Source organism: Aspergillus nidulans, chromosome VIII, assembly GCF_000011425.1.
Source record: "Aspergillus nidulans FGSC A4 chromosome VIII".
Lineage (NCBI taxonomy): Eukaryota > Fungi > Ascomycota > Eurotiomycetes > Eurotiales > Aspergillaceae > Aspergillus > Aspergillus nidulans.
Genome location: NC_066264.1, coordinates 3,757,345 through 3,783,619, shown reverse-complemented (window position 1 = coordinate 3,783,619; position 26,275 = coordinate 3,757,345). Strand labels below are relative to the sequence as shown.

Below are 26,275 nucleotides of genomic sequence, written 5' to 3'. Positions count from 1 at the left end.
TACCTGCGAGCAGAAAGGTTGAGGCGATAGGCAAGAAGATGAGAGATTGTCAATCCATAAAATCACAATGGGCGAACCTTGAAGGCGAAACGGTCCAGAATTTTTAGAATATGGGTTATGTAATCACCTGCGGAGATAAGATGAGCTTCCGGAGCTGTCATTGGATTCTGGCTCCGTATAACATATGTCACGCACCACTCCACAGACCCTAAATTTTATGGAAGACAGCTTTCAGGTACAGAGATGCTATCAAAGAAGGCTTTGTAGCTGCTAACGGCTGAGCTAGGTTACTGACTGTTTGTGGCGGCTTATGTCAATAGGTAGACATATTTCAACTCGTTCGGAGACGGATTAGCATTATTGGGCGAGATTCTACTTATCGCAAGTTCAGTGCCAAGTCCCAGATTCACTCACTGCCATAAGTATATGAGCTCTGTGGTTTTCAGGTGTAGATATAAGTATAATTGGCAAAATAACTACAAATATAACTGTATACAAACCGTGTAGCCATTTCACAGGACGCCAGCATGAGCACTGAAAACTTGACCAGAGACTGGAGAGATGAAATAAGGTGTCGCAAAGTCGATGCGAAGTGTAATGTGATGAGAACCAGTCCGAGAAAGAAAGGGCTGAACAGACGGATGGGTGTGGAGATATCATTTTCATCAAGTCGAGGGTAAAAGGGAAAAAAAAGGATAAAATAAAAGGCTGAACAAGAAGAAAGCAAAGTAGAAAGTGACAGAATAATCGTGTCTCAGGGATGGTGTCAGGCCCAATAAACATCGCCATAGAATGTTCATATACTCATATGCCGTTGCCAACAATGTCCCTCTTGTGTATCATTTCGCAGAGGCCAAATAAAAAGGCAAAAAGAAACGTCAAGACCATTCAAGTATGTCATCACAAATTCAAGAGACGTTCCGGTTGGCATGTGGGGGCCAGAACCGCAAATCGTTGTTGACGTTTAACAGCATCCACCCTTGTTCTCGGTGTCTTGGGTCTTCTCAATATCGATGATCTGACGACGCTCCCCGACAGAGGCTCCGCCGGATTCGCCTTCGAGCGCCTTGCTGGACACGATGCGGTAGATTTCTACAAAAAAAAGAATAGCGGTCAGTGAGCGTCTTTTAGAAATTCCAACTGGAGCTATACCTGTGAGGATGTTCTGGAAAGCAAGCTCGACGTTGCTGGCGTCCAGTGCGGAAGTTTCGATGAATGAAAGGTTGTTCTCGCCTATTGAGCGTAAGTGTCAAGAGATAAACCATGCAAGCGTGCAAGGAGAACTCACTGGCAAATTGCTTGGCTTCCTCCGTCGGGACAGCTCGGAGATGCCTCAAATCGCTCTTATTACCAACAAGCATAATGACGATGTTAGAATCGGCATGGTCGCGGAGCTCCTTCAACCACCGGTTGACATTATCGTAGGTTTGATGCTTGCTGATATCATAGACGAGAAGCGCACCAACAGCACCCCGATAGTAGGCAGATGTGATCGCGCGGTAACGCTCCTGACCAGCGGTATCCCAGATCTGAGCCTTGATCGTCTTGGAGTCCACTTGGATGGAACGAGTCGCGAACTCGACACCAATAGTAGACTTCGAATCTAGATTGAATTCATTCCTGGTAAAACGCGATAGCAGATTTGACTTTCCCGTTCCACTATCGCCGATGAGGACGACTTTGAAGAGGAACTACGTAGCAGCCAGTTAGTGATGTTCATTTTGACTGTAAGAGGCCTAGGACTCACATCATACTCGTCGTTAGCCATAGCGAACAGTTAGATACACCGAGGGAGCTCCGCTGTAGGTAAGATGTAATGTTGTTAAGGGGTAGTGAGAATCGACGTGGCGGGAGTAGGCAGCTGGGGAGCGGGAATTGACAACAGACGGACAGAGGCTGAGTTTCTAGGAGGGGCACACGAGAGTTAGTCGACGGACCAGGCAGCGTCCAGGAAGTACCGAAGATGAAGAACGTGCAGCAAGCGGTGTTGAGTGATCACTTACAGGGCTTTCTGGCAAGGGGGAACGAGACGTCAAAGATAGGAGTCCAGATGGATGAATTGCTTGCCCTCGTTGCAGGAGCCGAGCGGGTAGGCCGCCCCGAATCCCGCTAGGGGCTAGCGAGTGGGTCACGTGCCCCGCCCGTCTCGATGTTTCTTTAGATTCATAGTCGAAATATATTGGTCAAGGGAACAACCACGCGCACTACAAGGATGGCTTCATCAGCAATTTGAAAACTGAATTTGACTCTTGAAACTTGTGTTTCTCTTCGCGTAGCACTGCTAGTAGACTGTGCTCTGCTGTACGGAGTGATGTCCTCACTAATCTTGTACTCCACCCTCTCCAGGTCAATTCAATTCGGCAGCTGAACATAGTTCTGAATTGCTCAACTGTTGACTATTGTCTATCGGCGTGTTATCTAACAATGGCTATGGACAGTGACTGTGGTGATGATATCTCTCTTACGTCCACGGTCGAGAGTGAACAGGCTTCCGAGTACTTTGTTGACACCATTCTGGCGGAGTACGAATTTGCCGAAGATGATATAAGATACCTTGTCAAATGGGATGGCTACGATATACATCGATGTACTTGGGAACCCAAAGGGAATTTCAACAACGTCCACGAGACGCTGCTCGAATGGGAGGAGAAGAAGCAGCGAATTGCCGAAGGCAAGGAACCAGCATTTGATGTAGCTGTCTGGGAGGAAACTTGTCGTCGATTGGACGAGAAAAAGCAGGAAAGGAAGCGCAGAAGAGCAGCTAAGCGAAGAGAAATTGCTGCATCACAAGGAAAGCGCAGTCACACAGCTGCTAAAGACGCTCCGACCGTACAGAGGATCACTTCCCGCAAAGCTTCAACTGCCTCAGCTCGCCGACCTCCAGGTCCAGCTAGGTCTCTGTACTCGGATAGTGTCCATCCGGCCCGACAGCTGTCAGGCTCATCAACTCCAAGACCGCCGCCACCGGTCCTGTTTGGAAACAGCCAATCGGCCCCGAAAACTGTGCGGCCCAACAAGATCTTGAGTCCTGACGATGGAAAGCCTTTCAATTCCATTTACAAGAAATGGAAGAGTGATCAACGCGCAAAGAATAAAGAGTTGATGCCGCACATCAGTCAAGTTGATATAAGGCGACCATCTGACTGGGCTACTATGCCATCGGTGAAGGCAACTCAGCCGGGCAATTCTCGTTCGCTTGGTACGGGCTATGACAGCCCGGAACAACATGCACCACGGTCTGCTCTAGCCTCCCCGCAATTGTCTCACCCACATCCACAGTCCCCAGATGCATCAATCAGGTTGGAGTGTGGCATTTGGAACGGTTCTGAGTCTGAGCAAGACCTGGTCGCCAAGCGCACTTGCAGTGGACTAGCTGCTGAAGTTGAGCCAAAAACATCGAAAGCCGAATCGAACCTCAAGACTCCTCCAACGGAACCGCGTGCTTTTGTGGCCGCCAAATCTGGTCCTAGGGCACCTATGGAACTAGACTTTCGCGATAGGAGACCTAGTTTCAGGTGGAGGCATATTCCGCACTCAAACCCCCGGCGCTGGTGGAACCAAGGAGAATTGTTCGTTACCCTTTGGTTTGGTCCAGATAAGCAATGTCTTGGAGATGCTAGGATATGTGGTATGGGAGCTCAGTATACTGCGGGAATTCTCGGGACAAGATCAAAGTATAACAAAGGCAAAATCGATATCTGGCTTCGGCATCTATGTTCGCTGGATCAGTACGAACAATTTTGTTCTGGTGTAAGTACTCGCAAGAGGAGCTTTCCTTGCCCCCTCAGCATATTGCCTTAGATTCGCTAACACAACCTTCGTTAGATGACAAACACCAAGTACGCCAATGGCTGGATTGAAGGGTTCGACGACACCGAACCGCATATCCAAAAAGCAGCTGAAACACTTTACAGCAAACATAAAGCTGCAATAGCCCATATTGGCTCCAAGGAGGTGCTGGTTGCCTATCCACCCGGCTCTCCCCCTTTCAGTTTCCTTGGTGATACACACCAGCCTAGGGGGTATCTCACTCTTGCTCTCAGAGACACTCTGGGACCAGTCAACAGGTTGTTGAGAATAAGCGAACAGTATAGTTACAATCACTCAGCGGAGGTGAATAACACGTTCAAATCCGGCCACCGTGAGTCAACGCTAACAACTGCCCCGGGTCCTCGGAAACCGCCTCGCGACTTCGACGTTGCACAGCAGAGTACTGGACAGTCATCAACAGCCTCTCCTACGCTAAATGTTCCGGATATGGCTTTCTCTCCGGCTTCGGGCTCGGCCATGGCCCAACCTCAGACCAATATATCCCCCGTTCGGAATAGTCATGCGCCATCGTTGAGTTCGTCCATCCAGGTTTCAACCAACACGTCGAACGTAGTAGATTGTTCCACGCCTGTCGACTCTATGAATCTGGACCCCCACCCTACCCAGGCTCTAACACCAGGTCACAATGGGACAGAGCCAGGTGCGGCTCAAGTAGACTTGAACAAACTTTTTTCCGACGGATTCGGTATCACATTTGAGAAACTAGCAGCTATTGGTGGGTCCGACAAAAAAGCTCAACGGGCAAAGGTGTTCTACATATGGTACCCTGAGGACTCAAAAGTCGTTAAAGACGAAAAGGACTTAATAACGAGATTTTTGAGGATCCACACCCGTCTTTTATTCTCAAATAGCGTCAATGTTGACTGGGAAAGATTTACGACCATGGTTAACGAGAACAATATGCATGGTGTTGTTCTTGTATGTCCTCCTTGCTTGACTTCATACTGCCCTAACACTACCGCAGTTTCATGAGTCCTTCGTCGAATATGACAAGGTTCCTCAACTCCAAAAGGCCCTTCGCAGGACGACCGGTTTCTGGAAGGTGTCCCTTTCAAAGCCGATCCAATACGTTGATCGTCCACTACATGTCCAGCGGCTATTTCCACATGGGGGGATTTTTCTGTTGACCGAGGACCTGATTGTCCACGAACCGGTTGCTGCTATGATAATTCTGCAATGGTTCTACGAGTGGTCAAAAAAGAAGTATCCAGGACTATGGAAAATAATGCTCCGCCCCAATATCTTGAACTGGCTGACGAATCAGATGAAACTCGCAGATTATTCACAGCAATCCCGGTGTGTACCTACTCATCCACGTTTCAGTGTCATTGCAGGCTCAGCGCTAACCAAGGAACATCAGGTGGCTAGCAGTACACCATCTGGTCAAACAACTAGGTTTCTGCTCTACCAGCAATCCTCTATCTAGCTACGAAAGCTGGGAAGGCGTCGTAATCTCTCCTCCTGCACTCCCCAAATACGGGTTTCGGACGGCAGATGACTCACTAGAGATTCCCAAGAACTGCTCCCAGGAGCAGCGGAACGCGGACCATCTAAGCGAGTTTTTTGCCGGTTACAGCTTAGTTCACGCTCATCGCTTCCGCCGCTTTTATATTATTACAGCCTTGGAGCCTCTTGAAAGATGGAAGAAGTGGCAACACGTTACCGTCAGTGGTTACCAGGAGTTCTTTCATTCCCATGATGTCAAGCCAGAGTTAATCCAAGAACGGTTATCCAAGGGCGCGTCATCAGCTCTTTCTTCGACGGATCCCACACCTGTCTCGCCGGCTCCGCCGCGGTCATCAAGGCCATGGGGCACTCCGCTGTCTGAACAGCAATCTGTATCGCTTGCACCCCAGTTTGCGTCCAGGTATGGCCAGCCGTATCAGTGAGAAAAATTGGATGTCCAATTATTATCTAACGTTGACACGGGAGTCTCCTGAAGATGAGGATGGCACGATATAAATGACGGATGGACTGCTGCATGCCAGGGTATACCATTACAGCGACACCAGTGACAACTGTATTTGCATAAGAGGAACAACTTTGAAGGCGATACTCGTGCGTTTATTCTCTGATCAGTTTCCAAAAGGATAGGGCGATGGGTTATGGGGAAATGTTGGTTGTACCTTCAGTTTCGGCAACATAGGCAACATCTTTTGTAAGCGGCCGATCAAAATTATGTCGTATTTTCACGCCCATCTGGGCAGTATCTTATGCTTTACGCAGGTTATAATATGTTTTATATTGCTCATAGACATTAAATAATACATCGGAAGGGTAATCTATTGAAGAAGTAATAAAATAAGAGGTGATCATTCAAAATATTACTTTCATATCCATGTAGACTACAAAGGAATCAAACCGCGAATTTGTGTGAACAGAAACAAGCCATACAGAACGCAAATGTACAGAACGCTAACAGCATCATCTCGCGCCAATGCTAACTTAAATATAAGTAGGTTACAGTTCATCACATATGTTCATGGGCAAATAACAAAGCCTCATCCCAGGACATAGTCGGAGAGCAGAGATGCGAGTACAAAAACGGAGGATAACTACACAGAAGCCTTACTCCGATACTCCTTGAAAGAGGAGATGGAAGGACCATCCTCAAATGTAAGCGGAGACTTCCCCTTCCTGTCTTTAAGCTTCTTTTGGCGCATCCTCTCTTCCCACCTATCCTCCTCCGCCGCAATCATGGAGTGAAAACGACTTCCCTGTCCACGGCCAAGATACACGGGCTTTTCCTTGCGCTCTGCCACGTTTTCCGTGACAAGGACGAATTTGACGCTTGATCCCGGTGTTTCGAACATTGCATCGCTGAGGATTGTTTCCATTTCTGTGCGAAGCGCACGCGCCCCTGTGCCCATTGTGAATGCGTTGGCGGCGATTTTGTGCAGAGCAGGTGTTGTAAAGCGGAGCTCGATCCCGGACAATGAGAAGAGTGTGGTGTATTGGGCAACTAGGGAGTTGCGAGGTTCGGTGAGAATGCGGACGAGTAAGGGCTGGCTTAGAGCTGATAGAGCGGCATTGACCGGAATACGGCCTACGAGCTCGGGGATAAAGCCGTAATTTTGGAGGTCGGTTTGGTTGATGAGGTCCAGCGCGTTAAAGTAGGTTGGTTCGGCTTCAGGAGATGATAGTGATGGGGGTGTGAAAAAAGGGAGGTGTTTTTTGTATAGGGCTTCTTCTTCAGAGCCCGGGAGGATAGGAACGGGCTGGTTAGCTGTAGAATCGTAGGAATGTGGCCTGTCCGTGGAGGTCTGTGGAGGGTTTCGAACCGGCTGACCGAACCCCATTGAGCCACGCGATATTCGGTCCATGACAACCTTGTGCAGTCCGGCAAACGCGCCGGAACATATGAACAGGATATTATCGGTGCGGACATTATAAACCTCACCTTTATGAGGTACATTACCTCCACCCGGGGGAGTAAAGGGGGTGTTTCCTAATGGGCCATTCGGAGGATATGAAGAACTGGTTGTCCCGCTGAGACGTGGCGCACTGCGTTCCTGCTTCGCCTGCACCTGTACGGTCGTACCCTCGAGGAGCTTCAAAAGGCTTTCCTGAACACCAGATCCTCCCACGTCACGGCCATGGCTGACCTTGGCGGCTGCGATTTTGTCTATTTCATCCAGGACGATTATTCCGCGCTCTGCTTGCTCGACGTCGTAGTTCGCGGCCGCTAGAAGCCGGTGTACGCATACTTCTGCATCGTCCCCGATATAACCGGCCTGTGTGAACGGAGTACAGTCTGAGATGCTGAAAGGAACCGATAAGACTCGGGCTAATGAGCGGCACATGAGAGTCTTGCCTACTCCGGAGGGACCCAAAAGAAGGACATTGGATTTCTCAATCTGTAGTTGTGACGATTCGTCGATTTCTGCATTATCTGTAGCATAGGAAGGCTGGGTAGGTGGGTTGTTTGGATAGATCGTGCGCTGTTGGCCTGGGTACTCGTCTATAAATTGCATCAGCTCGGACAAAGAATCCAGGCCATGTATGGCTGAAAGTAAAGAAACATACCTTCGACCGGGTGATGCTCGACGGAATCCGTGCTCGCATGTTTGCCGAGAAGCTCCTCACGTTCTTCCTGGCGCCTCTGAATATCCTCTCGGCGCAAACGCTTGGCAAGCAGTTGCTCGGCTTCTTCCTGACGTCTCTGGAGCTCTTGCACTCGCTGATAATGGTTATACACTGCGACACTCAGGATCTTCTTTGCACGCTCCTGTCCAACAACGAATTGATCCAGATATTGCTTCAATGATTTCGGTGTGATGCGAACTCCGAATGCAGGTGTGGATCCTAGCGGACCAGCCGTAGGTAATCCAGTTTCATATACGCCAGAGAATGGCTGACTCGTGAAGTCGGATCTATCAAACTGCGTAAATGTAGGGAAGGACACTGACGAGCTCGAGAAACCGCGACGTAAATGGGAAGGATGAATCGCAAGCGGCCGGTAACGGAGGGCGGTGCGGTGCACTGACAGTGGCCGACACGGCAGCCGTAGCATGACGGGCGCCGGGGTTGCTAAATAACTGAATTCTCTAGCAAATGTTATCCAAACGTGAAGGTGGTGCATAAGCGACAAGAGGAGGAAAGAAGAAGAGGACCACAAGTTGAGGAGATGGGAGAATGAGATGGGGAGCTGGTGGGAGGTGAGGAAGTAAGGTTGTCAGATAAGATGCCCCATCGACCCGCCCCGTCATTCCTGATCCCCGCTTTAAACCGCGATCGGCCCTCGCCTCTCAACTTATACCACGCGACTACAACAGAAATTGCATTGCACTTCACTACCTGTCATCTATGATCAACATTCATCAAATAACTCCTTCATCAATGCCTGGTCCGCCGATCAGGACAAGTCTCACAAGGCTTTAGAAGTTGTGAATGGTAATAGGCCATGGTCGTTGTCAAAGCTCGCTGGCTGCCTCCAAATCAGCGCAACACTGCCCTGAAAGCCAGCACCATTTTCTGAATTGTATTTGAGCCTTCTGTTTCGCCTCAAGGGGCACACTGCTCCCGAGGAGTACTAACACCTTAGCTAATCCAAGTTCATCGAGGTATTATCACTGCACGCAAAGTTGCGAAGACAATGTAGTACCGAGTTCCTAGTGCACACAGTCCGCCGCACACTTATATCATGGTCGCGGGATAGCACACTTCTTGTTATAACATGACTGTCGCCGAAAACGAGGATCGGTTCATCATAGACTGCCCTTGCAGCGGTAGGTTTCACTTATTCGTCTTGAACGCAGGCTGCTGTTCCATAGTCTGAGATATAAAGCCCCGTAACGCGGCCCATCGACTTGATACTGACTCCGCAGCCACCGGCTGCGAGTTCGATGTAGTCATTGCAGAGATACTCGACATCTGCGCCATATTTTTCACAAACCGTTCTCGCTCCAGTTTCTCGATTTTTTCCTTGCGCTTCTGAGCACCAGGTCGGTGTTTCAAAGTTTTCTGTTTGATGATGTTGACTTGCCCAGAGCTGTTCGTGTCGGTCTCAGCATCGGGCAAAGCATCAGCTAGCGATTCGAGGTTGGCAACAAGTTTTCTGGACGCTCTGCGTCGCTTATTCGTCTTGCCGGAGTTCTTCTCGATTTTTGACACAAAGCTGGAGTGTTTGATGAGGCGCTTGTCTTTCTTTGTCGTTCGGAAATCATCGCCGAACACCGAGGGTTTGGAAACCGCGCTTCCCGCAGATTTCTTCGTGCGGTTTGTCTGTTGCTTGGTAGATCGGATAGGGGCCTACTCAATTAGGGAGATGCATTTTGTCTGTATTCTCAGTCACTTACCATTATTTCATGTGTAACGGCTTTGCCCGGAAGAATCTTTGAAAGAATTTGGTGACGGTCCGTTGAAACCCGATCAGGACTAGTCCCGCACCTATTCTACCGCCTCAGCTCCCCGCACCACGTGAGCATTCCTTAGACTTTCTTGGAGCATTGCTTTGCTAGCCATAGGTAAGGCCTGTCTGACCAATTAGTTAGTATGTGCATTATTACCTTATCATTATTGGACTCGGCTAACGAAGTCCAGAACCACTAATCGGTATTGGCGTCCATTCGTGCAAGCTCAACCTAACATCTGATCTCGTCTTGTCGTTCCCTGTTTTTGCACTAGCACCCTGTTGGGGCAAGATCCACCTAAAGCTCGCCGAAATATCCAGAATCCCAAGATCGTCCAGTGTCGGGACTACATCATTCACTCCGTATCTTCTTCGTTTTGCCAGGAAGACTCCAGAGATCTTGTGAATGCGTTTGTGTCAGCTTCTCAGATCTCGTGCAAATCCAGTTATACCTCGGTTGCGACCCTCTCAACAGTTCCGATCCATTCAAATCATTCGCAACTCCCTGCCGCGGTCAACGTCATTGAAATTGTCGGGCCCTTCCTGCTTGAGACCCCCTTCAAAATCAATTTCATCATATTATCCTACAACCACCACGGCAGCTAACAACATGGGCTCTCTTGGACCGTATAAGCAAAAGCACAAGGTGACTGTGGTGGGATCGGGTAACTGGTATGTACCGGCCTGGCGGCTTGCCTGCAGAATTTCAATAATTTTGGTACTGATAGCACAAAAGGGGCACCGCTATAGCCAAAATCGTCGCCGAGAATACTGCCAGCAACCCTGCGGTCTTTGAGAAGGATGTTCAGATGTGGGTTTTCGAGGAAAAGGTCGAGATTCCGAAATCGTCGAAGCATTATGATCCTGCCTCTTCTCTTTGCCAGGGCCCGCAGAATCTGACAGATATTATCAACCATACCCATGAGAATATCAAGTACCTCCCCGGAATTACCCTTCCGGAAAACTTGATTGCCAATCCATCGCTAGTCGACGCGGTTCAAGACAGCACTATCCTCGTCTTCAACCTACCCCATCAATTCATCATCAATATTTGTGAACAGATCAAGGGCAAGATTGTCCCATACGCGCGTGGAATTTCTTGCATAAAGGGCGTGGATGTGAATGAGGAAGGAGTCCACCTGTTTTCCGAAACAATTGGAAAGATTCTCGGGATCTACTGTGGCGCCCTGTCCGGTGCCAACATCGCGAATGAGGTCGCCCAGGAAAAGTGGTCCGAGTCTAGCATTGGTTATGATCCACCGCATTTTGACTCTAAAGCCCCTTCTCCTCCCAACCGATCCCCTTCCGCATCGACTGACAATATCCTGCACTTCGAGCACAAAGACGTTTCGGGTCAACTTTCGCGGGTAAAGCTACAGGCTCTACCTTCCGAATTTCCTCCCATCGACCATGCCCTTCTCAAGTCGCTATTCCACCGTCCTTACTTCCATATTGGTGTGGTAAGTGACGTCGCAGGTGTTTCGTTAGGAGGTGCCCTTAAGAATGTCGTTGCTGTCGCGGCAGGGTGGGTTGTGGGCAAAGGATGGGGAGACAATGCGAAGGCTGCAATTATGCGAGTTGGGCTTTTGGAAATGGTGAAGTTCGGCGAACAGTTTTTCGGTGCTACCATCAACACTCGCACCTTCACTGAAGAAAGTGCTGGTGTTGCCGATCTAATCACGAGTTGCAGTGGCGGACGAAACTTCCGCTGCGCAAAGCTTAGCATTGAAAGAAACCAGCCGATTGAGAAAATCGAGGAGACAGAGTTGAACGGCCAGAAGCTGCAAGGCACTTTGACTGCAGTCGAAGTCAACAGTTTCTTGAAAAAGCAAGGTTTAGAAGAAGAGTTCCCATTGTTTACTGCAGTCTACCGTAAGCACCGCCCCCTTAAACGCACACTCTATATTCATATCCATTAAACTGACAATCTGGCAGGAGTTCTTCAAGGCACCATGTCTGTGGACGAGATTCCTTCTTTCATTGAGCGGTAATTACGACCTAATATGTCTCCCTTCTATTGACGCCGGTTATTAACTCTCAATTCGTTTATTCTTTTTCAACAGCAAGCCAATTTCAACTGCAATTACTGAATTAGATGGGCAAACGGGCCATGATATGGATGCACTGGGCGCTAGTGCCAAGCTGTGAATGAACGATTGTTTATCTTGTTTCAGGATAGACAGTTTTCCTGTTGTGTGGGATTGCTTCCAAACACGAACATATAGATTTGGACTATGATAGACACATGATACACCTAATATTATTTCGTGCGCTTGGTCAGTCTTCTGCACTGGTAGTCAAAACTTGACCGGCAAGCGTCAGTGCGGAGAGCCATCCGCTGCCCAGAGAAAGGGCAAAGGTCTAGCCCTCCCTGGCCTGCCAGGATGATGTCACAACTTCGCGGGGTTGGGTAGTCCCAGGTAACTCTAGCTGGTCAGGAACAGGTTCTTTTCTCTGCATTTCCGTATATAATGCCCTTTCCGCCCAGTTTTCTAGGAATGTGCGAAGTTAATCACGCTGTACATCCGCGCCTTCGCAACGACACTCTCCATTCCTGATCGCGCAGCAGCTGGAGAAGTCAACGAGCGCAGCTTATTCGAAATGTCTAACGAGACCTTCTACTTGCTTCCCTTGAACGACGATGGCTCTCCGGACGTGCCTGGGGGTTTTATCTATCTTCCCCCACCAGACCATCCAAAGTATTCGCTCCGATTCCTTATCGAGGGGAGCAGCTCAATATGCAGGGATGGGACGCTTTGGATAAATATTCCTGAGATTGGAAAATCGTTTGATCGTCAATCGTTTCGGCCTTTTAAGTGAGAGATATTTTCCCTTTTTGCCCACTTTCTGTTGAGACGATTGTGCCAGGTTATATCCGGACTTTAGCAGAAACATTCAGATCGATGTCCCAGTCACCTGTCCCGGGTCTTTCGCATACTATGTAACCTACTCGCCACTCCCGGAGTTTACTATCACATCCAGCGCGCCGGTGAAGCCAGCAAGGACTCCGACTCATTACATTGATGTGTCTCCAAGGCTCAGTCTTGCGGGCGAGGGTATACCACTCAATGCTCTATCAATATTCTCGGTGAATTCCAAATTCATGGGTAAGTATCCGGAGGATTGGAATCAATACCTGAACAGTATCTCTCGGCGCAAGTATAACATGGTTCACTTCACTCCGTTGATGAAACGAGGGGCATCCAACTCGCCGTATAGCATTTTTGATCAACTGCAATTTGACGATATTGCATTTCCGAACGGAGAAAATGATGTTCAAAAACTCATCAAAGACATGGAGGAGAAGCACTCCCTACTGTCCTTGGCTGATGTCGTGTGGAATCACACTGCCAACAACAGCAAATGGCTCGAGGAACACCCAGAGGCTGGATACAGCGTTGAAACTGCTCCCTGGCTCGAAGCAGCGCTGGAGCTGGACACTGCATTATTGAAATTCAGCCATGAACTACAAAAGCGCGGTCTGCCAACTGACTTTAAGACTGTCGACGATCTGACGCTCGTTATGAACGAAGTGAAGAACCATGTTATAGAAGACCTATGCCTCTGGGAGTTTTACGTTCTCGACGTTAAGAGCAATGCTCGGAGGGTTATAGACGAGTGGAAAGTATCCACAAACAGCGATATAGAACGTGGGCGCTGGGCGCAGCTCGATCTAGGAGCCTACAAAGCGTGGTCATTGGAAGATCAGGCAAGCCTCATTCGCCAGAAAGGAGTCCCGACTGCGGGCCAAATCCTCGGAAGATACAGTCGAGAAATTGATACTCAACTCGGGGTGGCCATTGCTACTGCACTGTTTGGAAACTTTGACGCCACGTCGTCGGACTTGACTGCGGTTGAGAATACCCTGCGCAAGCTGCTCGACGTAGTCAATGTGCCGTTTTACAAGGAGTACAACTCAGATGTCACCGAAATCATGAGTCAGCTTTTCAATCGTATCAAGTACCTGAGGATTGATGACCATGGACCGAAGCTCGGTCCTGTGACCGACCAAAATCCGCTCATAGAGTCGTACTTCACCAGACTGCCTCTGAACGAAATCACTAAGAAACACAGCCCCAAAGCATTAGCCCTCGCCAACAATGGCTGGATATGGAACGCGGATGCTATGCGCGATAACGCTGGGCCCAATTCTAGGGCATACCTACGGCGAGAAGTGATTGTCTGGGGAGACTGTGTCAAATTGCGGTATGGAGATGGCCCTGAAGACAACCCTTTCTTATGGGACTTCATGGCCAGGTACACTCGCTTAATGGCCAAGTACTTTTCTGGCTTCAGAATTGACAATTGTCACTCCACACCTTTGGTAGTTGCAGAGTACCTGATTGACGAGGCACGAAAAATCCGCCCCGACCTTGCAATTTTTGCCGAACTTTTTACGGGGTCTGAAGAAGCCGATTATATTTTTGTCAAGCGGCTCGGTATTAACGCACTCATCCGCGAGGCCATGCAAGCCTGGAGCGCGGGAGAGCTAAGCCGTTTGGTGCACCGTCATGGTGGCCGTCCCATAGGCAGTTTTGAGTTGGATCTGCCCTCCCCAGGCCTAGATCTTTCAAAATCCCAAGTGAGTGGTAGCGAGAGGGAAATAATACGCAGTATACGCCCCATTCCCGTTCCAGCGTTGTTCATGGACTGTACACATGACAATGAAATGCCAGCGCAAAAGAGAACGGCGACAGATACACTACCAAACGCTGCTCTTGTAGCAATGTGTGACTCTGCCATTGGAAGCGTTATGGGATATGATGAAGTCTATCCCAAAATCGTGGATCTTGTGCATGAAACCCGACTGTACTCCTTCTTTGATCTTCCGGAATCCCCAACTCTTGACGAACTGGTCAATCTTAAGGGGATCAGTGGCTTGAAGCGGCTGCTCAACGAACTTCATACTATGATGGGTCAAATGGGGTACGATGAAACTTTCATTCATCATGATGGTGAATACATCACCGTGCATAGGGTGCATCCACAAACGCGAAAGGGTATATTCTTGATCGCCCATACAGCTTTTCCCGGTCAGAATAGCGGAGCCCTTCTCGCCCCTATACACCTCGCTGCTACTCGAGCCAAGCCTATCGGATCGTGGCTCCTCAAGGTTCAAGAACTATCTGACGACAAGGAGCGTGCCCTATCGGACAAAGTTTACCTTCAAGGATTGCCAAGTGAGGTTTTGAAGATCGAGGGTGCTCGAATTGAAGAAACAGATCGCGAAACTATAATCTCAGTTTTAGACCCATTCATCCCAGGATCTATTGCATTATTCGAGACATCAATACCCAGTCTTGAGCACGCAGATGAGCTGAGTAATGATGCTATTACTGATGGAGCAGTGGAGGCATTTTCGGAACTGAGCTTGATTGACCTGAACTTTGTGCTCTACCGCTGCGATGCTGAAGAACGTGATTCAAGCGGTGGCCAGGATGGAGTCTATGACATCCCAAACCACGGACCATTGGTTTATGCTGGCCTTCAGGGTTGGTGGAGTATTTTGGAAGGCATCATCAGATACAATGAGCTGGGCCATCCGCTCTGCGATCATCTCAGACAAGGCCAGTGGGCCCTTGACTATATTGTTAATCGCTTGATGAAAGCCACAAAAAATCCACAGTATGCCGCTCTTAGGCGTCCCGCTGAATGGTTGGAAGCAAAGTTCCAAATCGTCCGCGGTCTACCGAGCTTTCTTCTTCCTCGCTACTTTGCTATAATTGTTCAAACCGCTTATGTGGCTGCCTGGAACAGGGGTATACAGCTCCTGGGTGATGATGTGAGGGTGGGTCAGGCTTTCACCCAACAGCTTGCCATGGTCAGCGTGCAGCAGACTGGATTTGTGAATTCCGCATCATTATGGCCCAAAAAATCAGTCCCAAGTCTTGCAGCTGGTCTACCGCATTTTGCAACAGATTGGGCTAGATGTTGGGGCCGTGATGTCTTCATATCTCTTAGGGGACTACTTCTGTGCACTGGAAGATTCATTGACGCTAAGGAGCATATCCTCGCTTTTGCCAGCGTGCTAAAGCATGGTATGATTCCTAATCTATTAGGCAGCGGTAAACTTCCGCGGTATAACTCTCGCGATTCCATATGGTTTTTGCTGCAGGCTATACAAGATTACACGAAGATGGCACCTGACGGTCTTGAATTGCTGCAAGACAAGACTCCCAGACGATTCCTACCGTACGACGATACGTGGTTCCCATTTGATGATCCGAAGGCATATTCGCAGACCTCAACCATCGTGGATATAATCCAAGAAGTATTCCAGCGCCATGCACAAGGAATCTCCTTTCGTGAGTATAATGCGGGCCCAGAGCTCGATGTGCAGATGAAATCGGAGGGATTCAATATCGACATCCGCGTGAACTGGGAAACAGGTTTGATTTTTGGCGGCAGCCAGCACAACTGTGGGACATGGCAAGACAAGATGGGAGAAAGCGAGAAAGCCGGTAACAAGGGTGTACCCGGTACTCCACGAGATGGCGCTGCTATTGAAATTACCGGACTGCTTTACAGTGCCCTGAAGTGGGTTACAGAACTTAACAAGCAGGGCTTGTTTCCTTACGACAAAGTGGATATTGGAAATGGCAAATCTATCACATTCGAAGGCTGGGCTGCGAAGGTGAAAACTAATTTCGAGCGCTGCTATTATATACCGCTGGATCCGAATGATGACGATCAATACGACATCGACTCCGGAATTGTGAATCGTCGGGGCATCTACAAAGACCTTTACAGATCGGGTAAACCTTACGAGGACTACCAGCTTCGGTCTAATTTCCCAATCGCCATGGTTGTGTCACCAGAACTGTTTGATCCTTCCAAAGCGCTGGGTGCGCTCGCTATTGCCGATTCTGTGCTTGCTGGTCCCCTAGGAATGGCTACGCTCGATCCTTCTGATCTGAACTATCGCCCAGACTACAATAACGCGGAAGACTCCACCGATTTTGCAACATCAAAAGGCAGAAACTACCATCAAGGTCCGGAGTGGGTTTGGCTACGAGGATACTTTCTCCGCGCACTCTTGTACTTTGATCTTGCGCGACGCAAGACTGCGGATGAGCGGACGGAAGCATTCCAGCAGGTAACAAGAAGGCTAGCGGGTTGCAAGAAAGCTCTGAGGGAAAGCCCTTGGAAGGGCCTTACTGAGCTAACAAATAGGAACGGCAATCATTGTGCAGACTCGGTAGGTGACCTTTCCTGGAGATGCTCGTTCAAGTTGGGAGAATAATGGGCTGACATTACTTCTTTCCGCAGTCACCAACTCAATCATGGTCGGCAGGTTGTCTACTCGATCTTTATTATGACGCCTCACGGTATATTTAACTCTTGCCATTTAGAAGAACAGATATATACTTCATAACTGTCAGCGCCGCGGAAGGCTGAGAGCATGTGGTAAATTAGCATAATAGTGATAGAGCATAAACTGAAATTTCAGCTACCAGTGAAGTTCTGATGTTGCGTATCCAATATTGACATTCCTCTTATTATAACGCCTCATACTCGGTAGAAGTAAGCATAAGCTGTGCATAAATATTGTGCCTTGTATATGAATTATGACTAAGCATATACACAGCGGCCATCAATCGTGAAGACGAACTGTCGCTACTCGCTAGCCTCAAAAACAAGATCACCATTACAGGGTGGTTTACGAGAATACCACGTTTGGTACTGCTACCGCTCTCTGGCTCTGGACAAACCGGAGTTAGCTAACGATAAATCAATATACGGTCTCACAACACAGTGTAACACCCATATTCTTCCCCTGACGTCAGTTGCTCCTCGACCGTCGTCCGACTCGAAAAGCAGCACTCCGCTTCCCAATGCTTCAATAACGGCGCAAACCCGTCCACACACTTAAGACGTCAAGAACCTCCTCTACATAAAGCCATGTCGCTCACGGAGTCCGTGGCGGCAATGGCGACTGCCATTACTGTTGCGAACCATCATGGAACAAACAATGGAACGGACGATGATGGACCCGGACGGAAATGGGACGATCAACTCAAGGGAGACCTATATACACAGCTCGTCATCAGCTTGGCGTTAGGAATAACTGCGTTTCTATCTTTTTGTGTACGTGGAATCCTTTGCGTGAATACAACCTCGGTGCGCAAAGGACTAAGCTAATAATGATTCGTGAGGTAGTTTTTGCGGCCCAAATGGACAGAGTTATACGCGGCTCGAAGGCGACAACGTCGCGCCGCACTATATTTACCAGAACTTCCCGATAGCTTTTTCGGATGGATTCCAGTGCTGTGGAAGATAACGGAGGAACAAGTTTTACAGTCCGCTGGGTTGGATGCCTTTGTTGTATGTGGATTCGTCCAAAGCGGCGGTGGTGAATGATACTAACGAAGCCGGTGAATCAGTTTCTCTCCTTCTTCCGCTTCGCGATTAGATTCACGTCTACAGTGTTCATTTTGGCCTTCGTGGTTCTTCTGCCAATCCATTACAGCTACACGAAGAAGCTAGGTATTCCAGACTGGGATAAAAGCATTGATGTCGGCGAGGACGGGAAGAAGAAATTCATTGACGACCCGCCGTATCTATGGACGTACGTCGTGTTTACGTACATCTTTACTGGCCTTGCCATTTTCATGTTGTTCCAAGAGACGAAGAAAATCATCCAAACGAGACAGAAATACCTGGGCAGCCAGACGAGTACGACTGATCGGACGATACGATTATCAGGTATCCCGGCTGAGATGGGATCTGAAGAGAATATCAGGGAATTTATTGAAGGCTTGCACATCGGAGAGGTTGAAAGTATTACGCTATGCCGTAATTGGAGCTCTTTGGACCATCTGATTGAGGAGCGACTTAAAGTGCTACGGAATTTGGAAACATCTTGGGTTCAGTACCTTGGCTACAAGCGAGTCAGGAAATCTGGCGACACTTTGCCTTTGAGACGCCAGCCAATAGATTCCAGTATTTTCTCTGAGGACGACGAAAGGATGCGCCTTTTGCTGGAAAACGGACAAGATGACGCATTTGATCGGTCTAGGAAAAGACCAATGGTGCGTCTATGGTATGGTCCGCTGAAGCTACGGTACCGGAAGGTTGATGCTATTGACTACTACGAAGAGAGACTCCGGAGGCTTGATGAGGAAATTCAGAGCGCTCGTCAGAAGGAATATCCGCCTACTGAGCTCGCGTTTGTGACCATGAAATCAATAGCTGCGGCGCAGATGCTCGTTCAGGCTATACTTGATCCTCATCCGATGAAGCTCCTTGCCAGATTGGCCCCGGCCCCGGCGGATGTGATTTGGAAAAACACCTATTTACCGCGTGCTCGGCGCATGTTTCAGTCATGGTCTATTACTGTATTAATCTGCTTCCTATCTGTGTTCTGGTCCGTGTTACTTGTGCCTGTTGGTACACTGCTTAAATGGGAGACACTCCACAAGGTCTTGCCTCAACTGGCCGACGCTTTGGCTCGGCACCCTCTCGTCAAATCACTTGTCACCACTGGTCTTCCTACCTTGGCCTTCTCTCTCTTGACTGTTGCTGTTCCCTACTTGTATAATTGTGAGTCCCTGCTAATGATCTGTTCATTCGGGTCCCGTACTGACCATACCCTACTACAGGGCTTTCGAACCACCAGGGAATGATGTCTCGAGGCGACATCGAACTTTCCGTTATCTCGAAGAATTTCTTCTTCTCGTTCTTCAATCTATTCGTCATATTCACTGTCATCGGCACTGCAACGAATTTCTACGGTCTCTGGGAGCATCTTCGGGACTCCTTCAAAGATGCAACCACTATCGCGACGGCTCTCGCCAATTCGCTAGAAAACCTTGCTCCATTTTACATGAACGTCTTTGTTCTTCAGGGTCTAGGCTTGTTCCCACTCAAACTCCTTGAGGTCGGAAGCGTATTTCTGTACCCTATTAATTACTTGATGGCCAAAACGCCTCGAGATTATGCCGAGCTCTCCACAACAGCTACATTCAGCTACGGATATTCGATTCCACAATCGATACTGATACTGGTCATCTGTGTGATTTACGGCGTATTCCCAGCATCTTGGCTGATTTGCTTCTTTGGGCTGGTCTACTTCACAATTGGTAACTTTATCTACAAGTATCAGCTCCTATATGCGATGGACCATCGACAGCACTCTACAGGACGAGCATGGCCCATGATATGCAACCGTGTCCTAGTGGGTCTGGTAGTGTTCCAACTTGCTATGGCAGGCACTCTTGGTTTGCGCAAAGCAATTACCTTGGCGCTGCTCATTGTGCCCCTGATCGGAGCCACAGTGTGGTTCAGCTACTTCTATTCTCAGAGCTATGAGCCGTTGACCAAATTTATTGCTCTAAAAAGCATTTATCGCGACACACCGACATCTGGTGATATCTCTCCCTCTACAACTTCGACGTTCTCACCGCCTCTTGCTCTCGACCGTGATGCGTTCCCAATCCGACTAGGAGGGCAAGTGCTAGGACTCAAACTGAAGAGATACGTCAACCCCAGTCTCATTTTACCTCTAGACAGTGCTTGGCTCCCAGGACGCAATCCAATGCCAGAGCTTCAAGAGGACTTCGAGTACTACGAGGATCAGAACCACGTTTCGGTGTAACATTGTACCAAGTGTTCAGTGATGGGCGGAGGAGTGCTTATAGGATGCCTTGCTATTATTATTTTGCTTATGTATAAAGATATCCCACTTCTGGTTTGTCCCCGGCGTTTCAATGTTATTAGCATGGCATATACATATACATGACTATTCATTGCCACGAGATGAGATTTCTGGCTGCTTGAGATATTGCATGACTCCAGGGTACGTTAGTAGACATAACTAAATCTTGTTAGGATAATCTAATACACAATTAGTTCGAAGTACAGCATCTAGGTACGATGCGGCGACGCCACTTAACAGTTGGCACGACTAGCCTTGTGTTAGCACCACAAGGTCTCTTTAACAACAATTGCATTATTGGGTAACTCAGACCAGGAATAATTGCGGTGTGTGGGTGGTCAACTCTCAGGCTCCCTTCTTCTCTGGCGGCTTTCCGCCGCTCGTCCTTTCCTCCTCATCCTCTCCTACAACTCACAATACACAAGAAATTATCATAATAGCCATCAAACCCATATGGCTTTGTTGTTGCCAGGAGTAAGTAGCTTAAGAACCAGCCTTATTCAGAACGTGATACTGACAATATCGTCGGGCTGGTGAAAGAGCAAGGACAAGCGCTACCCACAATCCTGTTGTGCTTAGCTCTTAGTCGGTCTGTCCTAGTGTGATTCGTGGGTTCTCCTAGACGTCACCCTGTCCGCTTGAGTCGCCTCTTATCGCCGTGGTACCAGTCCTGACGCAAAGCCAACCTAATCCCGAATTTTGCCCTTTTCTCCACCGCTGCTGCCGTCGGCTCGACGGCTCCCCGTTCACAATCCAGAACCATGGGGATCATACATTGCTGGCTCCACCGCAGAGGCTCGACCCCAGGGTCCGGTCGCCGGCGCCCTTCCTATCTACGTCAGATTGCTGGTGATCGCACCTCCCTCGGTCATGGGTATGGCGCTGAATAACCAGCGAAACTGGGGATGCTTCCCCGTGTGCTTGAAGAGTCTGTGACTGCCCAAACCTTTGCACCTCTTTAACCGAGTACCTTATCCTAGTCCTATCTTTCGTCTACTCAAAGACTACGTCAGAAAACCTTTGCGGCGTACATCTCAAGCCTGTATATTACCGCAGGTCACCTGCCACAATCATAATTGGAACAGCCCGCACGCTTTTTAGCCGATTTTGTCTTCTGGAACTTTCTGGCCTGAGAAGAATCTCGACCTTGTTGATAACGGTAAAGCCGGTATAGTTCTGCTCAAACACCGGCTGAGCATGATTGTCGGCGAGCCGGTCAACAGGAAACAGCCATGAGCCCTGTCCTCGAAACATATAAAACACCTCGACTTTCGACAATCCAAAGTAAGACGAGCTTCTCAACCATCTTCACCTTTGAAATTGTCCAAGTTATCCAGGCTTTACTAGACTTTTGAATATCTCTGCAATCTCACAGCAAGACAAGCATGCCTGGAGTTGTGAACCCTTTAATCTATGATACGGATTTCGACGCACAATCGACCAACGTGATACACCCTTCAGTGGCTGAAAGGTGCTCAGAATCCGTCGCTGAAACATCATGCTGGCCTTTGCGTTTGGCGCCCAATCCCTGGGCTCAGGCTATCGACGAGGCTCTGCCACTGCAGCGTGCCCCGGCGAATACTCTGCCCCCAGAAATCCTTACGCAGATATTCTACGAATTGAGCCCTCGAGACTTTGATAACGCCCGGCGAGTTTGTTCGCAATGGATGCGCGCCAGTTTGAACGAACGATTACTGGAAAGCATGCTAAAGCGGGCAGGCTGGTGGGACAGTTGGCTCAGGGATAACAAGAATCAACGTGCTAGCGAGATGGATCAGAATGGAGAGAGCACAGCCTGGAGAATGAGCAAACGGTTCGCGACTGAATGTATGCTTTCAGGCCGTAAGATGAATGTCGAAAGGACTGGGTTCGTGACGACAACTGTTGTCGACTTCTCGCAGCTCTCCCAAGCAGGCCAAACATCCACCTCTCGCGACTTGTCTTACCCCTATCCTTCCTCGAAGGATGTGTCGTTCACATCTGGCTTTCACGTAAGCAATTGCGGGAACAATCTCCTTGTGATTTCAGGCTGTAATATCCACATTTATCAACTACTTGGCAGGCGCAGAGTGGGATCCGCGCCAATGTCCAAGGAGGACTTGGGAAATGTTGATATTGCGCCTGTCGCCAGCATCACATGTCCGACAGAGGTTTTGTCCGCCACCATTGACACCAGCACATCGAATTTCAATGTTGCAGCTCTGTTGCGCAATAGATTGGGAACGATTTGCGAGCTTGCTCCAGTCGATAGGGGAGGAAACTTTAGTTCAATGGATTTTGTTCACAACGGGACGAATAGCTGCTGTGCGAGAGGTCGACACTCCGCGAGTGCGTTCTCCAAAAAAATAACATCTCGACACTTCTTTTACGACGTATGCTCTGTCCATGATCCACCTCTGAGCATATCGATCTGCCCTGGTTATCGCTGTGTCGCGTTCGGCTCTGAATCTGGAATTGAGTTACGCTGGGTTGATCAAGAGACGAATATCGATTGTCGAAAATATCTACCCATGTCACAACCCTCGGAGATCTTGCATTTCATGCCGAATCGCCTGGATACTCCATTAGAATTTCGGTTGATCTCCTCAGTGGCTGGCCCAGGGGTGGAGGGTTGCCGTTGTCAAACTCTATCAGCCGGAGAATTGCATCCATCTTGCCCTTTCCACACTGTAAAGGAAGATGTTCAAACATTCAGTCGGTGGGCACCGGAGCGAAAGGATCAAGTTGGCTTGGTACGAACGACACAGTGTCACCATTATCGGGCGGTTCCAGTCAACGACGGCATCCATCTATTATTTGTCGAGCCACGGAGCGGCTACCTCTGCATTGGGTCAAATGCTCCGCTTGATGGACCAACGTGCCTCACGAGGGCGCTTGTTTGTGTTCCTCCATTCAAGAATGATACGCCTAACGGATCTCAAGATGCACCCGTGCCCACGGTCTTCGCATCAGGCTCAGACCTCAGTTGGGGGCTTCGCATTGTAGCTGCTTATGGGAATAGGCTGGTTTTCTACTCCGTGCCACTGGATGTATTCAACGTGCTGAAGAATGAGCGTGAGAGACAGGGTGACGGCGTGATGGCCGACAGTGACCTTGCACGAGATTTCTTTCTCATTCAATCAGACAGACCTCACCGTGAGAGTCTGACATCGAACCAAAATGAAGACTGGGAGTTTCTTCTGAGCGTCAGCTACAGACCCACTGCGATGATGTGGCCGTTCAAGATCTATGGGAAGGAAATTGGCCGGGTACAGAACGTGGTCGAAATAGCCCTCCAGTCTTCTCACGGATGCGCTCGCATTTGGGTATTCAGCGCTTCAGGAGAGACCAACATCATTGATGTTGATACCTTTACATCTGCGTCACAAGATGCCTCCAAGTTCCCCTGCAAATCGTTCACTATCGGATCGGATGGGCGTATCGTAGACGCCCAGCTGGTCAGCCGCTCTGAACATTGCCTTGTTACCCCAGGGAATTTGCGAGAGCGCAAAAAAACCAAGTCGCGAGCAGGATTTTCTGGACGCCACATGCTTTGTCGATATAGCAGTTCCATGTCGGACGGCGGGCGCGATGCAACAGCGGCTAATGTGTTCGACGCGCAAATTGTGAATGTCAGCATACCCGAGCTAGGAGGCAGACATGCACAGCCCGAAGTTGTCTACTAATGTTTACATATATAATCGCACAATCTCTTGCCAATGACAGACATAGCACGGCGCTCATGTTTGTACAAGCTAACGTTAACTTTCTGTTCTTACTTGTCATTATAGTGACGATTTCCGGATTTATGAGCTTCATATTCACACCTCTATTACCTGCTCTAACATGTAGCACTTTCTGTCAATTGATTAATTCCTACTTACCAATAAACAAACCCACACACACTATGGAATGCTCCATTTCAGCTCAGGTAGCTAGGTTTTTTTTTTCTTTTGAACTAGGTTAATTTACAAGTCTGATCCCATTCTAAACTATATTAGACGCTGTTAATTAACCATCGTATGACTTAATCTGATCCATAGACCGTTCGAGAAACCTAAGAGCCGGGAACCTTCCCAACGGCCCGCTGGTGCATTGCTTTGTACCTGATCCAGTCCATCACAATTAGCTTAGAGAGGAGGTCACGCGCATAGTGAATCCCTAACCTGAGCATGGTCTAGACTAGTCGCCCCTCAACGTTAAAAGCGGGTATCTGCTCGGATTTGCGGCCATAGTGAAGATTCTCGAACAACGTAGATAAGATATATGTATCAACCCATGATTGAAACTTAAAGCTGCCTAACTAGTATGATAGGGTCAAGGACCAAGAATCAGAGTATTGCCAATGTCTCTGGGACCGCCGTCCGAGCCGAACTTTTGTTTATCAGAATATACAATCAAACGCGCTAAATCGAACTTATTTTAAATAACCCGGAATACAAGCCAAAGCCGATGTTCTTAATCTAGTGAAGAGAGAGCGGTAATTGAGATGAGGTGGGCGTGATGCGACTATGAACTGGGGGCGAGCTTTTCTCTCCGAGTCGCAACAGCCTTTGCAAGGGTCTCTAGCGTTGACTCGGTGTCTTCCCAATTGATACAGGCGTCGGTGATACTGACGCCGTATTTGAGGCCGGCCTTGCCCTCGGGTGGGACCTTTTGGTTGCCTTTGAGAGTTCAATGTTAGCGGAAAAAGGTTTAGGATTAGGTTGGGGAGGTATCTACCCTCGTTGATATTACTCTCTATCATGACGCCCATGATTGCGGTTTCGCCTGCAGCAATCTGCTCCGCAAGAACAGCTGCCACCTTAGGCTGGTTCTTGTGATCCTTTTGTGAGTTGCCGTGGCTGCAGTCGACCATCAGACGGGGTGCCAGACCCTTAGCTATGAGCTTCTCCTTTGCTTCGGTGATGCTAGCAGCATCGTAGTTCGGCCCTTTCTTGCCGCCGCGGAGGATAACAAAGCAATCAGGATTGCCAACGGTACCGACAATGGCGACAACACCAGGCTTGGTGACGGACAGGAAGTGATGAGGGTGTTTTACGGATCCAATCGCATCAACCGCGACGTCTAACGAGCCATCTGTACCGTTCTTGAAGCCAACGGGGAACGAGAGCCCAGAGGCCAATTCACGATGGACCTGCGATTCGGTTGTCCGTGCGCCGACCGCACCGACGGAGAGACAGTCCGCCAGAAACTGCGGGGAGATAGTGTCCAGCATCTCACTGGCAATTGGCATTCCCTTGTTGGTCAAGTCGACGAAGAGCTGACGCGAGATGCGCAGGCCCTTGTTGATGTTGAAGCTGTTGTCGATATCCGGGTCGTTGATGAGGCCCTTCCAACCGACGGTCGTTCGGGGCTTCTCCAGATAAGAGCGCATAACAATTAGCAACTCATCCTTGTATTTCTCCTTCAATTTCAATAGCCGGTCGCAGTACTCTAAGGCCATTTCGGGGTCGTGAATTGAGCAGGGTCCAATGACGACGAGGAGGCGGCGCTTGTCTGTGTCTGTGCCGTGGGCGACGGCAATGGCCTCGGCTCGGCCTTGAAGGACCGTTTGCCGCGCTTTCTCTGTTAGAGCAATCTCATGTTGCAGGAGGTTGGGTGGTGTGAGAGGGTTGTATCCGCGGACTGTTGACGAGCTCGGTCAGACAATGCCAATGGCTATGGAATTCAGCGAATACATACTTCTTGAATCCTCAAGGTGATTGCTATCTCCTAAATTAGGATTTGGAAGGAAGAACTGCGATATGATGAGTTCCTGTACTTGGGAAGCTGGTGTGGGTGACTCACGGAGGACATGGTTTCGCGGGGTAGGAAGTATGTATAGATAGTTGTGGCGGAGCGGAGAATTGAGTGAGAGGATGGCTGAGTGAAGCTGCAGAACACTCCTGACAACAATGCGTTGAACCAAGCAAAAGCTGTTCGAAATTTCTCGTACAGTGGTCTAATTTTCTCAA

At 49.0% G+C, this 26,275-nt stretch overlaps 9 protein-coding genes across 9 annotated transcripts, besides 1 other annotated feature; 5 read left to right on the top strand and 4 right to left on the bottom strand.

Annotated features, from left to right (window-relative positions):
• Positions 1-26,275: part of a sequence feature (contig 1.6 484..266891(-1)) that runs on past both edges of the window.
• On the bottom strand, positions 444-2,048 carry ANIA_00347 (Rab family GTPase rabE). The gene is made up of 5 exons (XM_050610969.1): positions 2,004-2,048; positions 1,748-1,904; positions 1,289-1,691; positions 1,153-1,233; positions 444-1,092 (listed from the first exon to the last, which is right to left on the bottom strand). Exons 2-5 carry the CDS (start codon positions 1,766-1,768, stop codon positions 965-967), a joined length of 633 nt encoding a protein of 210 aa, XP_050469247.1. The 5' UTR covers positions 1,769-1,904; positions 2,004-2,048; the 3' UTR covers positions 444-964.
• On the top strand, positions 2,425-5,866 carry ANIA_00348 (putative Chromo domain protein Chp1p; the record flags this gene model as incomplete). Its single annotated transcript, XM_652860.2, has 4 exons — positions 2,425-3,750; positions 3,826-4,749; positions 4,796-5,127; positions 5,192-5,866. 4 exons carry the CDS (start codon positions 2,425-2,427, stop codon positions 5,718-5,720), a joined length of 3,111 nt encoding a protein of 1,036 aa, XP_657952.2. The 3' UTR covers positions 5,721-5,866.
• ANIA_00349 (putative ATP-dependent Clp protease) lies at positions 6,387-8,344 on the bottom strand (the record flags this gene model as incomplete). The annotated part of the gene is made up of 2 exons (XM_652861.1): positions 6,387-7,792; positions 7,858-8,344. 2 exons carry the CDS (start codon positions 8,342-8,344, stop codon positions 6,387-6,389), a joined length of 1,893 nt encoding a protein of 630 aa, XP_657953.1.
• On the bottom strand, positions 9,067-9,681 carry ANIA_00350 (FAM207/SLX9 family protein; the record flags this gene model as incomplete). The annotated part of the gene is made up of 2 exons (XM_652862.2): positions 9,630-9,681; positions 9,067-9,582 (listed from the first exon to the last, which is right to left on the bottom strand). The coding sequence occupies exons 1-2, from the start codon at positions 9,630-9,632 to the stop codon at positions 9,067-9,069; spliced, it is 519 nt and encodes a 172-aa protein (XP_657954.1). The 5' UTR covers positions 9,633-9,681.
• On the top strand, positions 10,042-11,856 carry ANIA_00351 (glycerol-3-phosphate dehydrogenase (NAD(+)) gfdA). The gene is made up of 3 exons (XM_652863.2): positions 10,042-10,354; positions 10,419-11,554; positions 11,618-11,856. The coding sequence occupies exons 1-3, from the start codon at positions 10,089-10,091 to the stop codon at positions 11,671-11,673; spliced, it is 1,458 nt and encodes a 485-aa protein (XP_657955.2). The 5' UTR covers positions 10,042-10,088; the 3' UTR covers positions 11,674-11,856.
• On the top strand, positions 12,284-17,148 carry ANIA_10060 (putative glycogen debranching enzyme Gdb1; the record flags this gene model as incomplete). The annotated part of the gene is made up of 3 exons (XM_050610968.1): positions 12,284-12,498; positions 12,551-16,880; positions 16,952-17,148. The coding sequence occupies 3 exons, from the start codon at positions 12,284-12,286 to the stop codon at positions 17,018-17,020; spliced, it is 4,614 nt and encodes a 1,537-aa protein (XP_050469246.1). The 3' UTR covers positions 17,021-17,148.
• ANIA_10056 (putative DUF221 domain protein) lies at positions 17,585-20,279 on the top strand (the record flags this gene model as incomplete). Its single annotated transcript, XM_652864.2, has 4 exons — positions 17,585-17,770; positions 17,843-18,007; positions 18,067-19,225; positions 19,285-20,279. 4 exons carry the CDS (start codon positions 17,585-17,587, stop codon positions 20,277-20,279), a joined length of 2,505 nt encoding a protein of 834 aa, XP_657956.2.
• Positions 21,725-24,004, top strand: ANIA_00353 (F-box protein; the record flags this gene model as incomplete). Its single annotated transcript, XM_652865.1, has 2 exons — positions 21,725-22,097; positions 22,179-24,004. 2 exons carry the CDS (start codon positions 21,725-21,727, stop codon positions 24,002-24,004), a joined length of 2,199 nt encoding a protein of 732 aa, XP_657957.1.
• ANIA_00354 (3-deoxy-7-phosphoheptulonate synthase aroG) lies at positions 24,605-26,271 on the bottom strand. The gene is made up of 4 exons (XM_050610967.1): positions 26,109-26,271; positions 26,004-26,058; positions 25,041-25,946; positions 24,605-24,982 (listed from the first exon to the last, which is right to left on the bottom strand). Exons 1-4 carry the CDS (start codon positions 26,115-26,117, stop codon positions 24,828-24,830), a joined length of 1,125 nt encoding a protein of 374 aa, XP_050469245.1. The 5' UTR covers positions 26,118-26,271; the 3' UTR covers positions 24,605-24,827.

Coding starts and splice junctions, on each gene's coding strand:
- ANIA_00347 (XM_050610969.1), bottom strand. CDS start 1,768: ATGGCTAACGACGAGTATGAT. Junction 1,234..1,288: donor GGAAGCCAAGCAATTTGCCA/GTGAGTTCTCCT, acceptor TACGCTCAATAG/GCGAGAACAACCTTTCATTC. Junction 1,093..1,152: donor TTTCCAGAACATCCTCACAG/GTATAGCTCCAG, acceptor TTTTTTTTGTAG/AAATCTACCGCATCGTGTCC.
- ANIA_00351 (XM_652863.2), top strand. CDS start 10,089: ATGCGTTTGTGTCAGCTTCTCAGATCTCGTGCAAATCCAGTTATACCT. Junction 10,355..10,418: donor GTGGTGGGATCGGGTAACTG/GTATGTACCGGC, acceptor ATAGCACAAAAG/GGGCACCGCTATAGCCAAAA. Junction 11,555..11,617: donor ATTGTTTACTGCAGTCTACC/GTAAGCACCGCC, acceptor ACAATCTGGCAG/GAGTTCTTCAAGGCACCATG.
- ANIA_00354 (XM_050610967.1), bottom strand. Junction 25,947..26,003: donor TCACCTTGAGGATTCAAGAA/GTATGTATTCGC, acceptor GCTCGTCAACAG/TCCGCGGATACAACCCTCTC. Junction 24,983..25,040: donor AGAGAGTAATATCAACGAGG/GTAGATACCTCC, acceptor GAACTCTCAAAG/GCAACCAAAAGGTCCCACCC.